At 38.5% G+C, this 20,248-nt stretch overlaps 1 protein-coding gene across 1 annotated transcript; it reads left to right on the top strand.

Annotated features, from left to right (window-relative positions):
* The first annotated feature begins 1,794 nt into the window (after positions 1-1,794).
* Positions 1,795-19,479, top strand: LOC145502513 (putative skeletal organic matrix protein 3). The gene is made up of 11 exons (XM_081481820.1): positions 1,795-3,166; positions 5,744-5,949; positions 10,442-10,571; positions 10,669-10,784; positions 12,778-12,944; positions 13,378-13,409; positions 14,533-14,546; positions 15,147-15,207; positions 15,746-15,849; positions 16,470-16,548; positions 17,617-19,479. The coding sequence occupies exons 1-11, from the start codon at positions 2,881-2,883 to the stop codon at positions 17,913-17,915; spliced, it is 1,494 nt and encodes a 497-aa protein (XP_081337946.1). The 5' UTR covers positions 1,795-2,880; the 3' UTR covers positions 17,916-19,479.
* The last annotated feature ends 769 nt before the right edge of the window (positions 19,480-20,248 follow it).

Below are 20,248 nucleotides of genomic sequence, written 5' to 3'. Positions count from 1 at the left end.
GCTGAAAAAGGAGTTCACTTCCTTCCAAACTGAAAACACCTTTTCATATTTAAATATTGCGTTTGCATTTTAGGGTAGTACATAGCTAATGCCTTTATTATAACATCTCGGCTAAGTGCGTCGTCAAAAGTAATGTGAACTTGATGGGTTAGCAAATATGTGTTTGATATCATTTATCAATTTATCCGGCCACACATAGGTACTGAACGTTTCTGGAACAACCTGGGAATAAAACTTGGCATGTATATAATGTGTTTCTTTCTGCAACGACATTCAGTCTGTCAGTTGATAACGTTCAAAGTGAAAACAGATTAGCATAACAGCACATTTCAGCATACTTCAAGTTGAATAATGAGAATCGAAATCAAGAGCACGTATTTTGGTGAAAGGTGTAAATCATTAAATTTGAAAGAGTTGCTTAAAAGTTTGCGCATCTTGAAAAGTTTAGCCTCAATTTTTCCATTTCTTCGTTGGCAATCCCTTGTTAATCTTCTCCATTCTTGACCATCCTTGGTCCTTTATGTATTATTATTATCATCTCTTTGGTGTTTTAAACTATTATTTTCAGGTTTCCTTCAATTTAAAGGAGTTTTTACACGGGAAAAATAACTCAAAATACTGTGACTGAGCTCATCTAACTAAGCCGATAGAGCTTGAAAGGTTCATGATCCATACACTAACTCCAGTGAATTCCAAAATCGATAACCTTTCTTCAACGACGTGTGATTTAAACATATTTTGGCCTGATATACGTGTTTATCAATACCTGACTCTTGTGACTAGATTATGAACTCGAGATTTCTGAGATGGGTGATAGTTGACCCGGGCTGCACCCTCGTCAACTATCACGCACAGCGAATAATATAATTATTTCTAATTCAGTATAAATCTATTTGTCGTTCAAAACTTTAAATTGTTAAGAAGCGCACACTGCTGTGCTACTCACTATTCTTCAACAGAATAAACTGTAAATAGTGCCGGAGTAGCTATAGCGTAGCCAATCAGAGAACGCGATTCGTGATAGAACGCCAGTACATGTACTGAATTATACTAAAACCTAGTGGTATAAATCTACTAGCGTTCTATCACGAATGCTGTGCTCTGATTGGCTACTCTACTCAGTATCTATTCTGTGATAGAAAGTGAGTAGCGTTCCAGTGTGCCCTTGTTAAGTTAACGAAATGACGGCCGCTTCTTGGCGTTTTTCGAAGTGTCTGTGAAGAGGATTTAGATAAAGCTGTGGACGACTAGTAGATTTATAAAACAATTAGATTATTCACTCTCGATTTCCTTGTGTAACAGTTGACTCGGGCTGCGCCCTCGTCAACTATCACCCAATAGAAATTCGATCGAGCTTATAATCTAATTGCTCAGTAGACAAAAACCATTTTACAAGGATTGAAAATTGGCTGACGGGCTACTGCGATAAGACAAATGTAATGGCAGCTATATGTGCTTTTTTTTGGTTTTTTCTTTAAAAACTTAGAAGTATCTTTCGATCTTTTTTTCAACCAGCTCAAAGATTTGTATTACTGTTTTCTTTCAATTTCGTAAAGTACTGATAATTATATCGCCGTACAATAGTCGGGGAATTTTGTCGTGAAAAGCAGTGAAATTTTTAATATCATACCCAGCGAAGCATGTGGAATAAGTTAAAAGAAGATATTACAAATGAATTGGTCTTTTCCCGTATAATTATTATAAAAAATGAAACGCTAATGCAACTCGAATCTTTGTGAAGGGTACTTTTTCGAGTATGACTAGTACTTGAAAAAGTCAAACCTCAAAAGTCATGTTCATGATGCAAACTTCAGTTAATGGTCTCGTTTTATTAATGGGGTTTCTTTTGTTTTTTTTCATTCTTTTTAATGTTATTTTTCAGTATTATTGAAACTTACTAAATGGGTGCACGGAAGCTTTTATTAAAACGGTGCTGTTGTAATGGGTTATGCATGCATGGGATTGTGCTGTCAAACTGAAAATGTCTGGTAGAAACATTCTGTAGTCGTGTCGTGGCAAAATCGTTGAAAACTATAATGGGTTCTTCAATAATTCACATAAAATTTTAATCACAACTTGAGCACTGTGAAGCCGGCTTTTGACTCTTGACAGTGCTATTTTGTTGCGTTTTGAAAACGATAGTGTGTTGCAGTAGTTTCGTGACAGTCTTATTTTATACTTTTATTACCCTTATAAGATGCGATATGTTTGCTTTGAGATCTTATCAATGTTTCTTTCAAGTGTTGCTAGGTAATATTTCCGTTGGAATTGCACATGCTCAATATTGGAATAAAATAGATGGAATTCCTGATCTATACCTTTGTTGCTTAGGTCGAGTTGACGGGGAATTAAACAAGAAGATTACAACACTCTCTCGCTAAAACTCACTGTTAAAGAGTAAGATATCTCTTTTCTTGTTTTCAAAAATGAACTTATCTCAAAATGAGTTGTGGCTTTTTGCTTTCACACGAAACTAGCGCAATATACAGTCACGAATATCGCTTTAAGATTTTCTTTTCGTATCTATACAATTTTAAAAACAACATTAGGCAAATCAAAATGTGTGCGATATTGCTAGTTCTCTAAAGAAAAGCTTGGGTTTCCATTAAAATAAATATTCGATTCTGTGCTATGTATATCACACTCTAAACTGAATGAAAAAGAAAGAAAAACAAACAATGGCTTGTCTGCAGCTAGCGAGAGAAAAAGCTACTTCACTCGTGCATTGAAAGGCGTCATACAGTTTCGGTGTTTTGAAAAAAATCAACAAACTCGCGGAGGAAAGCACTTATTAATACTGCACAAGTATTTCGACAAGATTGATTCTCGAGTCACCTTTTACGAAAGCAACTCCTTTGGTTCAAGAACAACGCGTGCAAAATGATGGCTTGTATGTTTTGGAAAAGAGCCTTCGTCATTCGCTTCCTGGTGGTTTTGGTATTGATGAGTGTCTTTGGTGGAACCAACGCACTCTGTGTTATACGGAGTGATGTTGATGTCTTCTCTAATCCCGATACCTCGCCTTGCAGCCGCGTCGGTTGCAGACGAGTCCGCGGAGCGAATGGCTGCAAAGGTGGAAACTGTTGCATGTGCCAGTGTAGCCGCAGTAGGCCGAATTACCTCATCCACCGTAAGGCGTGTGTACCAAATGAGGATCTTAGAGGAGGTAAGGACAGTTAAGTTAGGTTTGTTCTTTGTCTAGCTAGAGAATGAGAGTGGCTTCGTTTGGCCATATAACTTTAGGCCCAGATCAAGGCCGAGGGTTTTTCTCCGGGTTCTCGGGCTTTCCTCCCTCCACAAAAAGCAACACTCCGAATCTCAATTCAACCCGGATAGAGGACCTGCATGAAACCAACATGAGGCTGATGTGGCTTCCTCTCTAAATAATGTAATTAATTTTCTTTAATGCGTGAGATCATCGTGTTACAGTTTCATGACTGACCGATTGCATCCAATTTAGACCTTGCTGAAATTTCCATGAGTAGTGTACGCTTTTGATCGTTTGTAAGGAGCAATAGCTGTCGGCTGTCGAAGAAAGCTCTGGGTCATCCAGCTCCCATCGTTGAGTCTTGTTAACTGTCATCTCGTTTGAACTGGCTTTTAAAGTGCTGTGCTCTACATTGTCTCGCAATTTTGTTCCGATTCAACTGAGGTTTTTGGAGAATTTGCTTGATACAATATCAATATCCCAACTTACGGCGTTAAAACTGTATGATACAAGAACATGATGCCGTAAAGCGCTAATCTGTTTATTCCTAGCTATTGGCTTCAGCTAATGTTAAGCATGACAAATAAATCATATAAAACTATATGAATACAAGTTCGGAGGGAGTTACAAAAAGTGATCTTTCTTTGAATTCTCAAAATCTGTTTTTTACTTGCTTTCCTTTCTTATGGTAACTTTTAAGTTTATGGCATAAAGTCGCGGGCCCTGTGCTTGCGAAACACGCGGAAAAATCAGGTGAATTTTAAAGTGAATAAATAGATTATAAGATTTAGAGAGGAACCCACATTAACTTTAGCTGCTTTTTATGTGAGTCCTCTGTCCTGGTCGAATTAGAATTTGAAGTGTTGGTTTTCGCATCAAGTGTGGAACCGTAACCTTTATGAATTGGTTATTATTTTTACAAATGTTGCATCCACTTACAACAACAAAAATGTTCCGTTTATAATGCTACAAGCATGTCATTATCTCAAACAGTTTGATTCTATCTCCCGTAAAAGTGGTGGAAACTTCCTTTTCAACGAAGCTTTAAGGATAAAACATTTCTGATAAACGTGTCAGATAGTCGTACTGTTTTTTGAGCACAGTTTTCAATATCGTTGCGGGTTATTTTGAGAAATTTTCGCACGTTACTACTCTGGCCGACGTTACGTAAACTCCATTTCGCTACCTCGACAATTTTCGAACTGACATGTGTGTCTTCGAACATGCCATAAAATTAATTTGGTGAACTGGCGCGCACGTCGAATGTGTAAAGTGCACATGTATTTTTGAGTCGCAATGAGGACAACCGTCGATTTAGGTAGCCAACTTTTACTTACATAACTTCAAATTAAAGAATACCTTCTGAAATTTTCTGATTAAGTTTGTTTTCGATTTACGACAAACGAAAAGCAAAATAGGTTTCGTAACTGACTTCAGCGACAGAAAGAGAAATATTCATCCGAAACGTATTAAAAACTAATTAATTAATTAATTAATTAATTAATTAACTTGTTAGTTATAAAATTGTTTTGTGATACTTGCGAAACTGATTTTGATCATTTTCATTTGTCAGTTCAAAAGCAATGATTTGGGCTTTCCACAGAGTTAAACTATTTATTATCAAGTTTTCTTTACTAAAGTGCTTAGCATGGGAAACTAAAATAGGAAAAAACAGAAAATTTTACACAGCTTTTTCAGATGTAATGTAGGCATGTAGCAATACTCTTAGTTATTTCAATTCTAGCAAGGTGCCTTAGAAAGATGGGATTTGTATTTCCGAATGATCGTCTCATTGTAATTCATAACGTTTGAGCACTCGGCTAGCTAAAGAAGGCAAAAACTGACTCAATACGACTAATCACTTTGCTGCAACAGTTCAACCCCTCATCAAAAGACACAGCTAGTGCAGATGCTTGTGATATTCGCTATAGGCTGAATAACCAGCCGACAATGATCAAAAGGGCAATATATATATATAAAATTTGTCACGTCCCAATTTTCGTAGACAGAGATGGAACACTATATTTTCGTCATGCTAAGCGCATGACTAATTCAATTCAATTCAATAGCAGTTTATTATTTAATACACTTAGCTTTTCAAAGCTAAGTTCCTGTAAGTAACCAAGTTTGCCCAAGAAATAGGAAACCTAGCCGGGCTAAAACCACCCAGTGCTGAATTATCATGGCTGAGCTGAGAGACTGGTAAAACTGACATGGGCGAGCACAGCATGCTGCGCAAAGTAAGGCTAAAATGGAGAGAGATTTTTGTTGCTTTATGTCCCGCAAGGACCGAAGGAAATTAACTAAGTAAGTACACGCATGACCCACTCGCGTGAGTCTCTCGCGCGGCTTTTCCTGCGAGTGGGACGTCGGAGATTCTAGCTGAAAAATTCTAAACTGATGGCGTAGCTCAGCAGAAGTCTGTTCCTGTCATTGGTTGTTGCTCGGTTACGAACTACCACGAACGTGCAGATTACAAATCACAGGCACTAAACTTATTTCTTGATTAATTTCTTTCCTTGTTAAACTGTGTAGATTGCGATTTTCGTCCCACGTCTTCAGAGATCGCAGTTGTAGACTTCAGTAAGGCGGGGATTTTTCTGTTTGATGGTGACGCTGATGGATGCTACAGTGGATTACGGGTCGCGCAATGGTCTTATCGGTTGGATAAACCGAAAATGATTAAAGAACAACCGAACAACTTCATAGTCAAAGGAGGGTCCAGCAGATGGTATCTACAGGTACGAAATTTGAAAAAAATGTTTCATCAGGTACTTAATTTATACAGCATTATAAACAGTACAACATGAAATAAAAGCACTGCGCAATATCTTTCATTTGAATGGTCACTCACTAGGGTTTCATCCACAGACTTGAAAGTTAGAACCATCTTGTACAGCATAATAAACAGTGCCACACGAAGGTACTGCTCAATAGCTTTCATTTGAATGGTCACACACTAGGGTTTTATCCGCAGACTTAGAAGTGAGAACCACCTTGTACAGCATAATAAACAATACCACATGAAAATACTGCTAAATAGCTTGGTTAGACACCGCAGAAATACGTTTTTTGACGTCACAGTAACTGGTCAGTGGTCATCACCATCGGGCTGTGCTGTCCTTCGATCGAGCAGTCTCTGAGATCGGTATTTTGCTTCGTTTTAAGGTCGAAAATATCCTTGATAGTTCTCGTTATTGGTGAGTTTGACATCCTGAAATGGGTTTTTAATACTCAAGCAATGTTCGTAAAGAATAGCGGTACAGGGGAGTCATTTTGTGTGGAGTAATGTGTAGTTTGCTGACTCGAGCCAGCTCGAGCGGACGAAGCGTGGATCGTGTTGCTTCAGCCGCCCTCGCCTCAGAATTGTGAAAATCAACGATGGGTATCCAGCAAAGCAGAAAATTTGTCCTGTGTGCAGCTTTTGCAAGGATTTTGAAGACTGGTTGGATTTAAAGTGTAATTTGCACGAAATGGTTAAGGTACATGTAAGTCGGGACCGTTTTATTCACACTCACTTTGCGCCGACATGTGGTCCTTGTTCATTGAGATTGTATTTCGCAACGCGTCAAAGAAACTTTGATAAGAATTTGTCTTTTAAGACTGGCGTTTTGGCGTTTCTATCACCTTTCTGACTTTCTGCGCCTTTTGGAACGGGTGAAATATTTTTTTTTTGTACCTGCCGTTTGCTGTAAGAATAAAACATTTGTTCATTTCATTCACAAGATATTTCTCTATCATTAAAGATTGTTTAAGCCTACATTTATATAATTGTGGCGTTTGCGAAGGGAGTAGAAATCGAAAATATTATGATTTGTTGGCCGCAGCGAACGCTGGAAATACTGAAAATGTTTAAGACCGCTCAATATCTTCGGTTCATTGACAATTTTTCCTTTTTTGAGGTCTTTTTTGTTTCCATCAATTAAATGTTGATAGCACATGGAAATTTTCAAGACCGTTTCCCTGTACATGTATGCACATGTAACTAAATATTTTAAAATGCCCAAACACCTGTATTTGTTTACACGAAACCGCTTCCACTTATGGGATGTGGTCATGTTTCACTTCTTTTGATGCTGAAAAGACATTCAACATTTCAGAGAGGGAGCAATCAACTCCTCAATGAAACCCACTAGTTTATTTTGTTTACTCAGTCATTGAAGCTTTTCGATTTCTATTTCCCTATCTTACATGTGCATTGTATCAACTTTCATAAATAATTGACTGTTGTTGTTTTTCCTTTCATTTAATTTAATTCAGATGAGCTTTGCTCAATCACTACAAAATAATTTTTACATTGTAATCATACATGTACATATCACATGCTTTGAAACAATATGAAATTAATTATGATTGCCTTAGTAATAGTATTGTATCATCCTCCCTTCTATAAGATTCTTACTTAACTTGTAACCACTTTATTACAAGACATAATAGCACCTGATGGCAATAAATTATATATGTATAATATTATTATAGGTATTTATTTTTTTCCTGTGATAAATGGGCTAACAAGTGGGTTTGTTTATGCCACTGTGTCTCTGAATTGGCTTACTGTCGTCTACAAACCATTGGTAATATATCTTGGCTACATCTAACTCAGATACTAGACACAAAAGCATGTATTAAAGAACAGATACATTTCTTACAAATTAATATTTATTGCATTTAGTTCATCACTTTAGTTCTACAACATTGCTTTTCTCCAGTGAGAAATTTTGTGCAAAGTCTGAAGTTGTAAGTTGCAGAAACAAGTTCCGTCAGTAGTTGCGAATCACTTAAAGTCAGGCTTTGGTGCTGTAAACTGAATGGCAAAGTGAGGAAATTAGAAATTGTCTCAAATACGCAAGTGATGAGGTAGACTTGACTGAAATCTACAGACTCCTTTTTTTAGGTTTAGGGTTAAGGTTAGGCCTAAGGGACAAGGTGGGAGGTATGGTGGCCATGTGGTTAGTGCGCTCAGCAATGGATCGAGCAGTCCGTGTTTGAGCCCTGGTCAAGGACATTGTGTTGTGTTTTTGAGCAAGACACTTTTACTCTCACAGTGCCTCTCTCCACAAAGGTGTACATATGGGTACTGGTGAATTTAATGCTGGGGGTAACCCTGTGATAGACTAGCATCCTATCCAGGAGGTAGTAGAAATACTCCTAGTCGGTTCATGGTGCAGAAACCGAGATAAGCCTGGCCTGATGGGCCACTTGGCTCTATGTAGACTTTACCTTTTACTTAGGGACAAGGTACTGCATCAAGTGGGGGGAGGGACAGGAGAGTCAGAACCTCCCACTTCCCATACCCTGTTCTCCCACTTCCCATACCTCTATCTCTTGACTCCCAACCTTGTTCATCCTGCTCGTGTCCCCTGTAAATTAAGAGACTCAAAACACATCCCTAGTCATTTAGCTGCACAGTCCTCAGGCATTTCCTTTTCCTTTTTTCCTTCATTTTCAGCCTTGCTACTCTTAGCCGTCTTTCAAGTGAATGACCTATGACGTAACCACTGTCAAAGGGTTTCATTTTGAGCCTCATTTTGAGCCCAAGGGTGAATTTTTCTTTGCCCGTCGGCCTAGAAGTCTCTAAAGACACTAAATGAAAGTCAAGTAACATTTTCAGTTCTTGTTTTTGAAAGTATTTGAAGCCTTAATGAATGACAAAAATTAGCATTTTGCATTTCTCTCCGGATTCCTACCCCCTATTCTCCCAGGCTCCCGCCCCCTGCCTCTCCCCACCATCAACAGACAACTGAATGTTCAGGAGAGGAGTTGCCATATGGAGAGCATTGGTCAGTGTTCTCTCAGTTGGTGTTTTTACAGCATTGATGTTGTGGAAATCATCCATGGACAGTATCTAAAAGGATTTTTGCTGAGCCAAAATAGAAAAAAATGTACAATAGAAGAAGTTTCCTATTGGGAAATCCAGATAATAGTAATATGTAAACAAATATTAATGTTACAAAGTTATAGAGTCTCGGGCTCTAAGGTAATGTGGTCAGAAATTATCTGGGTGGCCTTATAATCAGAAGATTGTTGTGTGAATACAGGGGGGATAGCCTATTTATAACTAAAAATGAAATTCATTTATTGAGTTTTAACTGAAAGTTGTTATTACCCAGATTTTATGGTAATTTTATTGTCTCGTATGCATGTATTTTTAATTACACTTTTAACAGCTTTGTATTCCATGTCTTCTGCCATCTAAAGATAATCAGATGTCATGTACTTCTTGTGGTTTTTTTAATAGCTAAATAGCTTTTTTTCTAAACTCTAACAGCTATGCAACTAGTTTAAAATAATTTTCACACTTTAGAGGCGCTAAAAGCAAAATACAGAACTGCAACAATTCGAAATTATGACAAGAAACAAAGAAACAACAATAAACATGAAAATTTAAAATTTTATTTTCGCCAACCTCAAGCTTTCTGAAGTACAGTATAATTAAAATTGGATATTTTATGAGAAAACATACCTCGGTGAATTCTTCCTCGAGTTGAGGCCAGATTTTGAACCCTTTTGGGGACTCAGTCCTACACTTGTTACACCAACGTGTCCAAGATTTATACGAAGCACTGCTTCGATTTCGGCCAACTTGGTCTATAATTCGGTGATGCCGAGTGAGGACAGGATGACCGTGATTACTTACGTGAGTGCCCCCAATCGAACAAGAGGACGAACACGAGCATGTCTTCCCGACGATTTTGATCGAAATGCCGTTGACATACCGATTCATACGGTTCAAGCCCATCAATTCAACAAACTTGAGAAGTTGATGTCCTCAGAACACCGTTACAGCAACACAAAAGCTGCCTAGTTTTCGCCTTAGCGCACATCGTAACGTAAATTGCCACTGGCTCGCCGCTTGCGAACATGAACTCTCACGAAACAACAACAATTTCACACCGTGTGCAAGTTCAGTTTGGCTTTGGCATAATATATAATATTAACTGAGAACTATCCAACAAATGAGCGGAGTTTAAAAGCTAAGTTTACAGTGTGCGCTCTAAGTTTTGTATCTTTTTGACTGTCGATAAGAGTCGCTGCGAAAACCATTTAAAAGTTGCAGGCATTTTGTAGATTTGTTAAGGTGTACCGCTGACCAGCAAAATACTGTATCGCGCCCCAAAAAACGTATTTCCGCGGTGTCGCTTGGTTAAAGGTGCTAGCGACCCTGGACTGTAAACAGCCAAAATACGCGTAGGCATATTTTCACGTATTGTTTTGTTTTGTTTTGTTTTTCAGTGGAATAAAGGTCTTGACGCAAAATATTCTGGATTGATTTTGAAGTTTGATTTTGCATGTGTCGCTAAGAAGGCTTATTCAAGATCTCAATGTCTGTTGGTCAAATCGAAAGGAAATTATACTCTTTCAGGTATATATGTCTTCTTTATGTCTGTCTTCAGAAACTCTTGAAAAATTAGCTTTGGTAGTTTCCTATTCACATTCTTTCTGTGAACTCTTTTCTCCAGAGGCACCAGGAACCCCACCACTACAAGTAGTTCCCAACGATGTTGCAGTAGATGTACATGTAACAGGAAGAAAAGTTGAGCCGACTGCACGGATTGAGAGAAATGACACAAAACCTGTAAGCGAATAATGTCACACCAATAAGAGCAGTTTTCAGAACAGTCTTAGAATGTAGAAGGTGTTACTTCTTGTTAGTTTTTTTTTTTCCTTTTAACTAACTAATATAACGTTTTTTGACCAGTTAGCCAGCCTGGCTGATTGTCATACATTTGTCCATTTTAATGACCTTTATGTCGGACACATGTTGTAACGTGGCAACGTTGTGCAACAATTCGCGTAACATTGCTGACGTAGAAAGCAAGTTCTTATGTTTTCAATTCGGTGGCCAATACTAAGAAGGATAAACAGTGACTGTGTATTCCTTTCTTTCATAAAGAAAAAGAGTCGTAAAAAATAAAACAAAGTTCGTTGCGTTTGAGTGAAAGAATCGATGGCCAAAAGGCAGGAAATGACTGACACCTGTGCTACACCATTTTAAGGCAGTATTACAGATAACGGACAAACGTATTGTTGAAGTTTTTGCGCGCAATAATATAAAGGATGAGTTTAAAGGGAGACTAATTCTGTGGCATTGTGCACGATGTTGCGCGCAATTCAGAAAATGCTTGTAATATTGCGCGCTGCTTTGCATCGTGCCTGTGCTGTGCTTGATTAACTTGCGATACAAAGACTGTATGTCTCTAATTGAGAATTTTCTTTATTCTGGAGGCCCGACTGCTTTTCTATGTCCTATAATTAATATATAGATTTAGGCCAGCCTAAAAGCGTAGCTCCTGAGCCGGGTTGTTCAGAGCTAAATAACCTAGGAAAAGGTAAAATTTCGATTTGATTTTTGTAACTTTGCGTTGAGGTTTTCTATATATTGTTTGGCCTTCTGTTTTGAGTTTTAATAATCACTATACACACAAAACAAAGCAGCAAAAAACATTTGTACAGAAGAAAAAGTTATAATTCGGTTAACTTTTAATCCTGGGTTAGCGTTAACCGGCTTCCGAACAATCCTGCCCTGTTTTCAACAACTTAAACCTCAGATGAGCCCGCGATCCAATCGAAAACTAGCACTTGATCAGTGGTCAACTTCAAAAAAACACGCGACCTCGATGAGCTTTAAACTTGAGCCTGCGATATGGTCACGTGATACTTGTCAGCGGATACCTTGTTTTGACAGGTATCAATTGATCATAACATGGATGTCCAATATCAAAGAAGTACACGGTAAATCAAGGCTGCATGTCTCAGTCAACGGATTATTTGGAGTATGGCCGCCATGTTGCGCGACTCCGTCGTCGTCGTCGTCGCCGTCGTGCGTACGCGCCCACGAGCAGTACCGCTAGCCATGATAACCATGGGAAAATCAACTCATGGGTTTCCTTTTCTTTCCTATATGAGTGTGGGGCTCCGCTTGGCGACCCTTCGGGCCGCCGGAGCTCCGCTATAAGGAAAAATTATATTTTGATCACGTAAAGGAACTCAGTCATGGCATCTGGAGTGATTTTAACCAAGTACAAAATTACCTTTAAATTGAAGGATTATGTAATATGTATTATCACAAGTAACTTTCAACTTTATTGTCAATTTTCACTCGTAAATTTGTGCGGTCGGGAATCCTTATGCGATATAAGGCGAGATTGCTGTCATCATTTTGTTAGCGAACGGGACTTTAAGCGCGGTGCCCAACAAGTTTGCCAAGCAGAAAGGTCCCTGATGAGTCCCTTAGCCGGGACGAGACGAGCTGCGTAGGATTAGCCACGAACAGTGTATTATCACAAGTAGCTGTCAGCTTTATTGTCAAATTGACGGAGACCTAAAAATGGTTTTACTAAAATCAAAAAACTTCAAGGAGATAATTATAAACCATAAAGGATCGAGAATGGCTAAAGATGGAGAAGATTAACAATTAGGATTACAAGCGACGATCTTAAAAAAAATTACGCTAAACTTTTCAAGATGAGGAAACCGTTAACTACCTCTTTTAAGGAACTATAACATGTATGCCACTCGTATTACAAACTCTACATTTTTTATTGCATGCTTTATTATTGTGTTTCAAGGACAATGTCAACAATGTTCATCCTGGAGAAACTGCTGCAGATACCGAGAAGAAAAGAAAAACCGTAGAAAAGAACAACAGTGTTGTAGTGGTCGGTGTGTGCTTGTCCTTAGTGGCGGGAATCGCCCTCGTTTGTGTTCTGGTATTGAGAAGAAGTGGGTCTACGAGGTAAGGATTATTCACAAAAATCATACAATGAAAACTTATTTAAATAACGAGGCAAAATGTCTTCTGGATCTGTCCGACCGTCCGTCCGTCAGTCAGTGGGTCATTCCGTCATTCCGTCATTCCGTCATTCCGTCATTCCGTCATTCCGTCATTCCGTCATTCCGTCATTCCGTCATTCCGTCATTCCGTCATTCCGTCATTCCGTCATTCCGTCATTCCGTCGGTCCGTCAGTCCGTCATTCCGTCAGTCCGTCAGTCCGTCATTCCGTCAGTCAGTCAGTGGGTGTGTCGGTTGCTCGGTACGTCAGTCAATCAATCGTTTATTTACTCACGTAACGTCTTAAAGCTGCGTGGCTCTTAGTTACATTACTCCTATCTATTCATTTCAGTGATAACTGTTCTTAATGAGTACGTAACTATTCTTTAATTTTAGACCAAAAGGCCCAGGTAAAGCTGGAGCTCGAGGTGAGCAAAAATGACAACTTTACATCAGTTTACCCCCAACAGATTCCTTTTTTATAATATCGTGAACATAACATAGTTCATTCATTCAAAGCACTTGATGCCTGTCCATAAAAATTTAATAAATATGGATTATTGACCAGGCTTGTTCGGTCAAGATGGCTGGATCTTGGCCAAGTTTTTTTCTCTTTTTATTCGTGATTATGGACTGAGACGGAGTCGAGGGCCATAAACACGCAAAAAAAACAAAAAAAAAAAACAGAACGAGGCCAATATCAAGCCATCGTGACAGAACAAGCTTGGTCAATAAAGGATTTATTATGTGGAAAATGAACACTATTTTCTTGCTGGACACAGCGGGTAATCCCGAGGTGACAAGATAGCGCCATCTTGCCCACTCGGGTAGCCAATCACAAAGCAGGATTCGGTTATCTTGCCCGCATACAGAGCGAGCATATAATAAATGAGCTTTCTTTTTATCCACTTGATTATGAGCTCGAGATTTCAATCGCGTGATCGGGCATGATAGTCGACGAGGGCGCAGCCCGAGCCCACTATTACACATATAAATCGAGGGCGAATAATCTAATTATTTTAGTATAAATCTGCTAGTCGTTCAAAATTTGACTACTAAATTATCTAAATCTTCTTGACAGACACTTCGAAAACGCAAAGGAGCGGCCGCCAGCTTTTTAATAACCACACACTGCTAGGCTACTCACTATCTACAACAGAATCGAAATAGTGAGTAGCGCAGCCACTAGTGAATGGCATTCGTGTTGTCAAGTAAATTATGCTAACAGCGTAAGGCAGGATTATCAGTCTATCTTAATACCCTTCCCCCCCCGGGGGAGGGGGGGGGGCGTTTAAAAGCTTTTTCGCTGAATAACCACCGCTTTCTGTAGTTTTTTTCCATATTGAGATTTGTTTTATTGAAAGATTTCATAACTTAACCGTAGGTGGAAGCTCGTTTACCTTGAACTTGGATAATAATCCTGAACCTTTCTAAATAGCATGAACAACCTGTCTGAGTCTTGCGAATTTTTCTATGGATGCTTTTAACTTTTTCTTTTAAATTAACTGTCATTATTTCATAATAATTGGCTTTTTTTTCTTGTCTTTGTAGATGCAGGGTACGAGGTAAGACAATTGATTTGTTGACTTTGCTGAAAAGTTAAGTAGCATTGCTTTTTGGTTTACTTGCTACTTTTGAACGACGGAAAATATTCTTGAACACTGTTGGTCTTGTTTAGTTTTAACATGAAATGCTTATAAACCAGTGGCTCTTCACAAACTGAAACATGATAACAAATAAAATGTAATAAATCTTCTGTATTAATTTTGGGAACACGCACGGAAATAGCTCGAGGGTGCTGGAAGCAGGAAGTTTGCGACTACGCGCTTCCAAGTCCCTCCCCATCCTTTCAACAACAACAACAACAACAACAATAATAATCTTTATTTTCCTTCATTTTAAAATTTCATGTTATTTAGCCCGTGGATAGCAAGTGCTAATCTAGGCGGGCCATTAGTACGTTGATAGAGAACATGAGGCTGCTTGAAAGCAGTGAATTTTTCTAAAGGCTCCAAGGCACAATTATCGTTGTTCTTAACTAAGCCCTATGAATCCAAGCTCCTAAGAAGCACTTCAGAGGTCTAATGAACTACCCCCACCCCCAGGCACCCCTCCCTATTGTCATTCTTCTCATGGATGCCTTTTTCCCTTGCTATTTGCAATAGGAACCCGTTGACCCGGCCTCCCGCTATGCGGTCGTGAAACGAAACAGCAACCAGTCCTTTCGTAAGTCTTCCAGCGTTGTTGAGTTCAAGAACAATGCTTTTCCCTCTGTATGTCATACCTGTACGTACCAAACTGTATTGTTATAGCTATGTAAAGAACGATGTACGTAGTCTTAACGATCATATTGTACTGTAAGTAAGTATTGTGCTGTAATATTATTATTTCCTCTTTTATTTGTTTAGTTTTTTCCTATGTATATTCTGTTTGTAAATCAATTTTAAAAAATGCAAAAAGCGAAAAAAAAAAAACAACAACAACAACAACAACCTATACGTACCTTTTTTATAACTGCAAGTCAACAAAGTGTTTAACTTGATAGATTTCCTCAACGGTGAAGTGAGCACCAAAAAACACTTGTTTAACTAACTACATAAACGGGGACAGAAAGTTAAATAACTCTTGCAGTCCACAAGTGGTCTAGACGGGACTAACAGACTTGTTTCGTCCATACGGGCGTGTGAGTTGCATATGGACAGGCTTGAGTGCTCTGTCTATGATTAATGTCCATCCATATATGTTATGTTCTTAATTATTACAGAGAACGAATTTTACGATACAGATTGTGTGCTGTCGATCGAAGGACCAACTGCAACAACCAACAACACGTATCGATTGGGTCCCTTACCACCTCTGCCCCCAGAGGTCAGTTCTAACAAGCAAACATTAAACATGGGATACTGCTTGTCAGCCCCAGGTTGTTCAAAAGTTGGATAACGCTATCCGCTGGATAAATCACTATTCAAGGGATAGCGTGGTTTGCTGTGTTAAGACTTATCCACTGGATAGCGATTTATCCGGTGGATAGTGTTATCCAACCTTCGAACATCCGGACCCTGTTCTTTATTCTTCCCGTCGTCCACTATGCGCGCATAATATTTGTATTGATTTCTCCCTAATCTACACGGTCTTTATTTTTCAAGAGAATTTTTCAGCGGACACACTTGAGGAGAATACGTAAAGAAATCTCGGCAAAGGAGACTTGACAATGAAACTGAATTTCCGATATATATCTCTTTTATTATTATCATTTTAATGTGTGGATGGGGTCCTCTGCATACCTCCCTCCATGCTGAATTGGCGATCGTTTAAGAGGGAAACTTAATTTAATATTTTTCGGGCAGGGATTATATGTTTTTTCGAGCTACCTACAAGAAAACACGAAGATTATTGGAAATGGAAAATGTTTTTTTCAGGAACTTTAAAAACTTAAGAACTTTAAAAGTCTAATTTGTTTACTGACCGCCATTTTAAAATTGTTTTAGGAAGGCATATATGAAGAGCCAATGATTACAAGGAATGTTGGTTACCACGGGCTAGGAACGGAAGCTCAAGAGTCAAGTGGTTAGTGTTTGTTTTAAACACAAATTCTACACAACAAAACCTGAAAAAAAGAAATAGCACTACATGAGAGTACGGATCAATATCTTTAATCTCGATGGTCACTCACGAGGGTTTCATCTACATAAGTTTAAAGATGGAACCACCTTGTACAGTGCATAATAAACAGTACCACATGAAAGCATGCTCAATAGCTTTCATTTTAATGGTCACACACTTTGATCCACAGACTTTAGAGTTAGAGCCACCTTGTACAGCATCAATGAACAGCAACACATGAAAGTATTACTCAATAGCTCTCATCTGTAGGGTCACGCACTGTTGTTTCTTCCCCAGACTATGTAGCAACCACGTTGTAAAGCATATTAAACAGTACCACTTAAAAGCAGTGTATGAGTGGTCCCATCCTAGGGCCAGTCTATTTACAGACTTCGAAGATAAAATTACCTTGTACAGCATAATAAACGATACCAGTGCAAGTACTGCTCAATATTTTTGATTTAAACGATCACACCATAGTGTTTAACTCAAAGACGTCAAGTTAAAAGCAGCTTTTACTGAACGTATCTTCTGCATAAAATTTAAACCATCTTGTAATGATGAACAGTACGACTGGACTTGAACTAGTCAATAGCTTTCATTTTAATGGTCACACAACAGGGTTTCATCCACAAACTTAAGAATTAGAACGACGTACCTGGTACATCATAATAAACACCACCACATGAAAGCACTGCACAATAGCTTTCATTTGAATGGTCACACACTAGGGTCTCATCCACAGACTTAAAAGTGAGAACCACCTTGTATAGCATAATAAACACTACCACATGAAAGCATTGCTCAATAGCTTTCATTTGAATGGTCACACACTAGGGTTTCATCCACAAACGTAAAAATTAGAACCACTTTGTAAAGCATAATAAACAGTATCGATGGGACTACTGCTTAATAGCTCTTATTTGTATGGTCACACACTGGGGCTCACGTTGACAGGCTTCAGTTTCGAACCAGGTTTCACTCTGGAAGTGAAAAGAATGAATTGTAACCAATCATTTCATATTATTTTAGAGCAAACAAAAGATGAGCCTGTAATTAAAGAAGAACCTCCTCCAGTTTATAACACCCTGGAGCCACCTTCGGACGAAGAAGATGATTACGACGACACAGCCGAGCCGGCAATTGAAGAGGAACCTCCTCCAGTTTATAACACCCTGGAGCCACCTTCGGACGAAGAAGATGATTACGACGACACAGCCGAGCCGGCAATTGAAGAGGAACCTCCTCCAGTTTATAACACCCTGGAGCCACCTTCAGATGACGAAGATGATTATGACGACACAGCTGAGTCTCGTTACCGTACAGTGTGAAAGAAAAACATGGCTTTCCATCCTTCAAATGAACAAATAACTCCATTGTAATCATAGATTAATCAACATCGAGCCTCGATAACTCCCTTTCGCTAAGGCCTCTCTAGGCAAAACTCTTTTTAATGATAATCGAGTGAAGGCTGGGGAGAGAGCAAACAGCAGGCACGCGGGAATGCTGGGAATAAATAGCCTATCTATCGAAAGTATTCCATGTAATGAGGTTAAAATTATATATTGTTATGCAATATTTTTATACTATCATGAGTTGGCCAATCAAAGTACAGTATTAGCCATGTTTAAAAGTAGAGTTGGTACTTCCGTTTTTCTCACATGAATAGATTTCCTAGTTCCAGTTTTAAACCTTAGTTGTAGTCTTACGTTTTTAGCTTTTACAGCTATTCTGTATTTTAGATATTTAATGTAGTTTAGACTTTTATCTTTTAGAGGATCCTCTAGAAAACCACTTCTAACTGATTGGAGGCCTCCTCTTAAAATATTAATTGAATTTAAATTTAATTAATTGTTCATGTCACTAAAACAGTTATTGTTGCTGTAATTTCCAATTATTTTTTACTTGCATATTATCTTACTTTGCTATTATATTTTTCTTGTTTAGTAGATATATATATATTTTTTGTTTAGACCAAAGCGACCAATAGTGAGAAAACAACCTCAGAACATTCAAGTTTTGTCTTCGTTGGGTTATTCTGAGATAGAAAAGGAACATGGATTCCATGCAGATTTGCAAGAACAACTCACAACAGTGTTGCGAGATTCAGACAAAAAAGTCCTTCTGTACTGAAGCGAGCAGGGGTAGGGTCAGTGCATGCTACATAGTACGTGAGGGAAGGGGTTAGGCTGAACAGACAAAGCGAGACAAACCAAAACTTGTCAAAAAGTCAGTATTTATGAATAATGAGGGTGAAAAAGATTAGTTCGAGATTTAGCGCGTCCAGAAATGTTTCTAGCGTCTAGCCAGATACTTCAACGCAATGACAAGGAACAGTATGAGGGACTCACAAATCATCTGTCGATCATCAGTTGAAGGAAACCGTTTGAAACATTTTCCATTCTTCGAGGTGTCGCTGAGCCAGCGGTTTTCTCCAACGTTGTTGCTAAGCAGGATGACGTCACCTTATGCTCGTGCTCCGATTATTGGGCCATAATTGTAAACTTTTATGTTACCTTGGAGACGATTGACTCGACCACTATAGCAAAAATTGTCGAAGGGCAAATGTACCATGAGTCTGTAGTCACAGTATTTGATATTCAAATTTGAGAACATCTAAATACCTGTTTATTCAGATTTATAAAACTACGTTTCTGCATTGACAACAATCCTTAACTAAAACAAAAGAGATACGATACTCGTGCTTATAATGTGCACCTACATGAACACACATGATATATTCGTAAACTAAAACAAATAAAATATAAAAACAATGTAGAAAGGTACTTTACGTATTTATTTTCCTATTTAATCCTAAAAGTCATAGACCGAGTTGGACTCCACTCAGACCTATTACCATTACTTATCATGGGTATAACATTAAGTTAATTCCATCGAAATAGAACTCACAATAGATTTTTTTTCAAACTTTACCTGTTGGCTGCTTATTTCAAGAGAACATAAATTTCCAAACAAAAAAGGGTGGGGTCGCGGTATTCGTTTAGGAGCAGGAGGACCTTCGATAAACCCCATAATTCCTAAAACTATCTACTTTCGTAGACGCTTATATTTGAATCATTCACTTAACGTCTTGTGAGGGCAGACAAATAGGGAGAAAGTTTAGCGGGAAATTCAACAATGGTTGTATTGCTTCAATGTTAATGAGCAATTTGATGTACGTTTTAATTTCATGATAAAGGCACCCCTATTTAGTCGACAGGGATTCAATACATTCCAAGCGTGCAGTGTTCTTGAGACCGCATGTTATCTTTTACGAGTGCTGGCTATGCTCTCATTTTCAGTGATAATGTTTTACTCTGCAATAGAAATTGTTCTATATTCACTGTATAGAAAGAAAGTGATCGCTACATTCAAACTGAGTTTAAAAAATTGTTAGGTACCGGTACTCGTTTTCGAGAAAAGAGCAATGAATTGCCTCTCGCAAACCAAGCCGTTTAGAAAAAGCCGCCTTTTTACATATGATGTGTATGCATGCGTTCGTGAGCGCGCGCAAATGACGCGAAAATCGTGCGCAGCAGGGATGTGCAATGCAATTCTGAGGAATAACCTAAAGTGATGTTGCATTCCACCGGTGAAACAACAGCCTCTCGCTGCAGGCGGTATATTTCATTTTAATATTCCGGCCTATTGATGGACTTAGGTC

This window comes from Orbicella franksi, chromosome 11 (genome assembly GCF_964199315.1).
Source record: "Orbicella franksi chromosome 11, jaOrbFran1.1, whole genome shotgun sequence".
NCBI classification, from domain to species: domain Eukaryota; kingdom Metazoa; phylum Cnidaria; class Anthozoa; order Scleractinia; family Merulinidae; genus Orbicella; species Orbicella franksi.
The sequence above is the reverse complement of the archived record's forward strand: the minus strand, read 5'-3'. Positions and strand labels throughout refer to the sequence as shown.